The 6,000-nt window shown below is 38.7% G+C and overlaps 1 protein-coding gene across 1 annotated transcript in view; it reads left to right on the top strand.

The window, feature by feature from the left end:
* Positions 1–693: 693 nt before the first annotated feature.
* LOC149830922 (protein STRUBBELIG-RECEPTOR FAMILY 3-like) overlaps positions 694–6,000 on the top strand; it is a 29,708-nt gene continuing 24,401 nt past the window's right edge. The window contains exons 1-12 of the mRNA XM_090011922.1: positions 694–775; positions 1,429–1,576; positions 1,729–1,858; positions 1,943–2,014; positions 2,270–2,335; positions 2,441–2,512; positions 2,602–2,673; positions 3,070–3,141; positions 3,223–3,288; positions 3,437–3,505; positions 3,651–4,024; positions 4,123–4,484. Coding sequence (XP_089868048.1) covers positions 1,462–1,576; positions 1,729–1,858; positions 1,943–2,014; positions 2,270–2,335; positions 2,441–2,512; positions 2,602–2,673; positions 3,070–3,141; positions 3,223–3,288; positions 3,437–3,505; positions 3,651–4,024; positions 4,123–4,484 — 1,470 coding nt within the window. The 5' untranslated portion in view covers positions 694–775; positions 1,429–1,461. The remainder of the gene's footprint in view (positions 776–1,428; positions 1,577–1,728; positions 1,859–1,942; positions 2,015–2,269; positions 2,336–2,440; positions 2,513–2,601; positions 2,674–3,069; positions 3,142–3,222; positions 3,289–3,436; positions 3,506–3,650; positions 4,025–4,122; positions 4,485–6,000) is intronic.

Below are 6,000 nucleotides of genomic sequence, written 5' to 3'. Positions count from 1 at the left end.
GATTTGATAAAAAACAACTTGCACCAATGGGATCCGAAGATGAGGTATGACTATAGGAATGACATAGAGGACGAGTGGAACCGATTCCATACATAAACTCTAAAAGAAAAAAAACGTTTAAGTTTTCAATTTTCATGATTTCCGTGGGTTACCAAACAAAAACAGCAAACGAGGATCTGGATTGAAAAGAACAGACAAAATTTTGACAAAAAAAAAAAAGATATAAACAATGGTTGTCGACACGTAAGCAGCGCCGACCCTTTTTTTTAATTGTTTCCGAAAGGGCAAAGGGAAATCCTTTTCTCCACGAAAGTGCAGCGAAAAAACATAAAAGTGTGCCGCGCACTTGAATGTGAAATACCTAAAACACCCCTCATATTCACCTAAACTCACAAAACTGCTATTAGTTTCAACCACACTATTTTTACCAGCTCTCGAGACCCTTATAAATAACAATACACCCAAGAACGCCTTACCCCACGGGGGAGAGCTCTCCGGTTGCGTGACGTAAATGAAGCCGCGCCCGGACCGATAACCAATATTTTAATAAATTTCAAAACCAGGGGCAATTTGGTAGTTGGGGCCACAAATTTTGCGCCAAATGGCAAATAAACGGTAGGAACGGAAATTTTCGGGAATTTCTAAATTCAGAAATTTCAAAGTATAAAAGGCGCCCCCTCCCGTACTGATCACATTCCACTCGGAATCTTTTGGTGACTGAGCGCTCTGTGGAGACGAAGGCCGTCTTCTATTCTTCTTCTTCTTCCTCAAAGAGGTTAGGGTTAGGGTTTTTCGTTTCTTTCCTTGCTGGCTCTGCGTTTTTTTTTCTTGCTTCGTTTTTCTTTCCTTCTTGGTCTTTCTTCCAGGCGAAGGAATCTGCTGGTTTTCGTGGGAATTCGTGTGGTTTGGACGAGAAAACTGCGTTTCTGGGGGTGGCTTGGTGGAATTTCTAGGGTTTTAGCTCAATGTTCGGGAGTCGAGATGTTTAGTTTCGACTTTTCTCTTGCTTTTATGTGAGGATTTGCTGGATGAGTAGGGGTTTTCTTTAGGGTTTGAATGCCGGAAGATCTTGCGTTTGTAATCTTTTGTGGTTGTTATTGGTCTAGTTTGAGCTCGCAACAATGGATGTTGATGTGCTTGTTAAATCTTTACGAAAGGCGGGGTTTCTCGTTTTGATAGCCATGGTTAAACTTCGATTTTTGGTTTGTGCTATGTTTTTTGAAAGAATAGGTCTGGTTTGAAGGGTTCGTGAGGTTTTTTATCAGAATATTTTAATTTGTCAGTTTATCTTTTGATTTTTTGCTTGAAACGTTTTACGACTGCAAGAATTTGCGGTTTAATCACTGCTGGCTGTGTTGTTTGTCACCGTTGTATTTGTTTGTATTGTTTCTTGATTTTTAGTTCTTTTACTTATGTTTTTTTTTTCAGAAATCTCTGGAAATTTGCGAGTCTGGTGTGAGAATGGTGCGTTGGTTGGTGGAGAATGCTTACTTGAAAGCGATTTGGCCTGTATTTGTCGTCTTGTCGTTTTCTTTGTTGGTACCAATTTCAAGTGGCATCACTGATGCCCAGGATGGTGAGTATCAATTTCAGCCATTTTGCATCTTAAGAAAAGAGTTCTTCAATGCTCACCATTCAATGTGTCAAGATACTGTTTGCAGCGAACGTTTCCCAAGATGTTTATTCGCAAGCTGAACTTTTCTGTTGTTTTGATGTTTCCGTGCTCAGTTTTTGCCATAAATAGTCTATATGTGGCGCTAGGCTCGCCTCCGCTTCCTGGATGGGTTCCTTCTGGTGGAGACCCCTGTGCTGAGAATTGGCAGGGCGTTCAATGTGTTGGTCCCAACATGACTGCAATGTATGGTGGGCGCAGATGTTTTTCTATCATTCTATGGAATGCAACGTTTAATTGGTGTCTAACTTAAACATTTAAACTTGATAGAATTATTAATGGTGCGAATTTGGGAGGGCAGCTCGGTGATGCATTAGTGAATTTTACAACATTAATAACAATGTGAGTGTTCCTGCCAATTCCAGATGTTGTTCTTATGATGTTAAATTTGTTGGTTTGTGTTATTATTTATTTAATTCTTGATTAGGTGCGTGGGATTCAGTTATCATTTTGGGTTTTTTTCTCTGTTACACTGGAGGAATTGGACCTGATGTTTTGTTGTTGTAATCGTTGTATGTATGAATCACATATGTCCTTTTTTTTGTTTTTCCCATGTGTCCTTTCTGATGATGGCAAAATGGTATGATTATGAGGCAGGGACCTGAGCAACAACCGTATTGGGGGGAGCATTCCAGAGAATCTGCCTCCTCATTTGCAGCGCCTGTATGTTGTGATCACTGTTGAATTGTTCCTCAATCCCATGGTATCACGTTTTTGTTATTGATATCACTTGGATTTGCCTGACCTTACACTTTTCTGTTATTGTAGTTTTCTTTCTGCAAATCTGTTTACTGGAAGCATCCCTGGTACTTTAGGAGAACTAAGTCTTCTGACTGACATGTATGTGGACAGCTAGTTTTCCTTAATTGATGAGTTCTATGTCTTAAATATGTTTGTTTGAAACTGTTTGCTGTCTTTTTTTGCTAAAGGTCACTCAACAACAATCTCCTAACAGGGCAGATACCTGATGCCTTTCAGACCCTTGTTGGTCTAATAAACTTGTGAGTTTATTCTGTCCTCCTAGAGCATAACATGCACAAAAATACATGCAAGCATGCACATGCCCACATATGCACGCTTCTGCCATGTTTCATGGTGAACTGATGCTAGACCATCCAAATGTGATCTCGCTTTGGATGCACGTTTTAGGGCCATACAAACTCCAAAGAGATTATCCAGTCAGTTATGGTGTTGCTTTATGATGAAATATGGGAATCTGGCAAGGAATATAAATGGATGGCCCCAGCCTGATATCATCATTGTCAATAAGGAATCCCCCTGAAAGAAGGGGTTATCAACTATGTTAGAACGCACAAAAGGTTGTGACGTACAACACCTAGTCCCTTGCACCACACATGCACACTTGCTGATACAGTGATACTTGTTATCAATTGCAGGGATCTATCAGTCAATAATTTGAGTGATCAGCTGCCAGCCTCTTTTGGGAACTTGTTATCTTTGACTACGCTGTGAGCATATTTTTAGTCATTTGAGTCTCATGTATCCACAAACTCAGGAACTTTTCACTAAGTAAACTACTTGGTTTGCAGGCATGTGCAAAATAATCAGTTAACTGGAACCCTCAATGTCTTAGAAGATCTCAAACTGCAAGATTTGTATGTTCGTCTTAACTTCATCTGGGTTTCTTGAGTAACTTGTCTCGTTTATTGTGGAATCATAGTTACCCCCAACATGATATTGCTCCTATAGTAATCATGAAGAAGTATTCAATATCATGATTGAAAGGTCCTTCTGTTACAACAGGAACGTAGAGAACAACCTATTCTCTGGACCTGTGCCTCCACAGATGCTGACTAATATTCCGAATTTCAGGTTTTCTGCTCCTTTCTTGATCTCTTCAAAATATTCAAGTTTCTGAAGTGTTTACTTACTGTTTTTTTCAAGTGGCTGGAGAAGGTATATTTACCACCTACTCTTGCCTGTGCCATTTTTCTCACCTACTGATATCATCATGCAGGAGGGATGGAAACCCATTCAACGTGACTTCTATGGCATCAACACCAGGTCCATCACCCTCTTCCTCTGTACCACCAACTGCTCAAGTGAGTCCTGGGAATGCAACAGAAGGGCCATTACAAAATGTCAACTCCGAAAGCTCAAGATCTGGAAAATTCTTCACCACTCGTAGGACTATTGGCCTGGCTTTTGCAGTAGTTTTGGCCACCAGTATAGTAATCTTGGGTATTTGTATGTGTGCTTCATGGTTCAGAGACAGACAAACAGTGGTAAATAGAGTTGATAAAAGAAATGAGGTGGTTGCTTATGGAGTACCTGAAAAGAGACATCAGAAGAATGAGACTTTGATACGACCAAGCAGTGATATTGTGAAAGGTAGCCATTGATTTTGTAATTCATGTGTGCTGCTTCACAACCCCTTTGGTTTTGGGATCATTTATAATGTTCATATTGACTGTCCTGACTCCTGACAGTTTCAAATGAAGAAGTTGCAACGACAAAGATGAACCATGAAATTGATATGGCTGGGGTAGATGTGAATTTAGAGCCTCCTGTTGATGAAGTATTAGCTCATAGTATTGGAGCGGCAAAACCTCCATGGAGTCCTGAATCAAAAAAACAAAATTTTCCTGTTTCTGCTGTTACTTCTTTCCCTGATTTGGGCCCTCCACAGCCTATGAAGCCAAAACCACAGAAACCACATCTTATGGTTCCAGATGTTGCATCTTATACAATTTCAGACCTTCAACAATTTACAAACAGTTTTGGGCAGGAAAATTTAATTGGTGAAGGCACTTTGGGAAATGTTTATTTGGCAGAGCTCCCTGATGGAAAGGTATGAACCATTTTTTTCTCCTAAATGTCTTTTCAAGTATGTGTCTTTTTTTTTATCTTTTTTCTTTTATGGCATAGTATTAAGATGTAGCTGCTTGGTTGGGTGCATCCCCAGGTACTCTGTGCACTTGGGAGACCCAGTTTCTGGCTTTTTTAGTTGGATGAATCCTTTTCCAGTTGGGAGTTTTTTAGGGCCATCTCTTTAGAAATTGGGAAAATAGATTTCACCAGTTAGAGCTTTTAGCTCTGCAAAGATCTTCTGTTCTATGAATTGAAAACAATGGCAAACTGCTTTTGATTAGGAGTGCACACGTGAAACAGATTTTTTTTTATGCTCGAAGGTTTTATTCGTTGCTTTTTTTATAGTCATTTACACAACAAAACTATTCATAACTCTAGAATAATATATTGATGAATGACAGCTTGGTAGAAGTTAGAGAAATTCACCTGAATACAAGATATATGAAATAGCAAAAAATTGCTTTGGACATGACCACCTAATGGTTCTTCTTTCTTCTCTTTCTTTTTATTGAGGGTATAAATCTTGCATTTGTTTGACTTGTTGAGGTAGTCTGTATCTAATTTATTAAGACAGATAAACAGCAAGAATCTGCAGACGAGTCTTCTAATGGTGGTTTGATTGTTTGAATAGATATTTGGCTGATTTGGTTTCATGAATTTGATTCACCAAACTGAGCATACATGGTTTTCATAACCTGGTAGACTCGAGAGCAATTTAGTAGTGTATGCCTTCTCATTAAAATGTGAGAGATACCATAGCTGTCATGGGTTCTGGTTTTTCTTCCATATTTTTATATAGGGAAATGAAAACTATAAATTTGTTAAAGAAATTGGAAGGGAAAATTGTACATTAAGAGGGAGCAAGTTAGACTAAACAACTTGCAAGTTGTCACCTACGCATGCATGCAGATTAATTTGGAGAAGTGGCTATTTGTCACCATTCAGGTATCTATCAAGTGGAGGCTTTAGCATAAATTGCAGTCACCCTATCTGTGTCCATGAATTAACCAAAAGGCAAATGTTTTGTAGAATGCCTCTTGAGAGCCATTAAAATCCCAGCCATTTATCAACTTTCATCACTTCAACCATGAAGTGAAAAGGTTCTAACTCTAACTGCTAAATTGAGTTTCATATTTCCCTTGACTTATAGTCGAGATAGAACATGTATCAAACAATTGCTGTAGATGATGGAGCTAAGTAGGCCTGTATAATAATGAGTAACCACTAGTGTATTATGAGTTTCATCCATTGCAGAAGCAAGTGTAATGAAATATGTGAAAATACAAACAAAGGCCTCTAAGGGCTTACATGATCTTAAACACAAAGTGCACATGCACATACACAAGTCCAACTAAGGGACAATACAAGATCTCTAAGGCACTAGAGAAGCACTAAGTTCATACAAGACATTAAGGAATTAAAAAAGAACACAAGAATATAAAAAATATATATTTTATTGATCTTGAATTTTTAAGAGAAGCATTAGGGAGGACAAA

The sequence above is a fragment of the Nuphar pumila genome, chromosome 7 (genome assembly GCF_984573655.1).
Source record: "Nuphar pumila chromosome 7, dmNupPumi1.hap1.1, whole genome shotgun sequence".
In the NCBI taxonomy this organism is placed as follows: Eukaryota; Viridiplantae; Streptophyta; class Magnoliopsida; order Nymphaeales; family Nymphaeaceae; genus Nuphar; species Nuphar pumila.
Note: the sequence above shows the minus strand (reverse complement) of the source record. Positions and strands in the feature narration are given on the sequence as shown.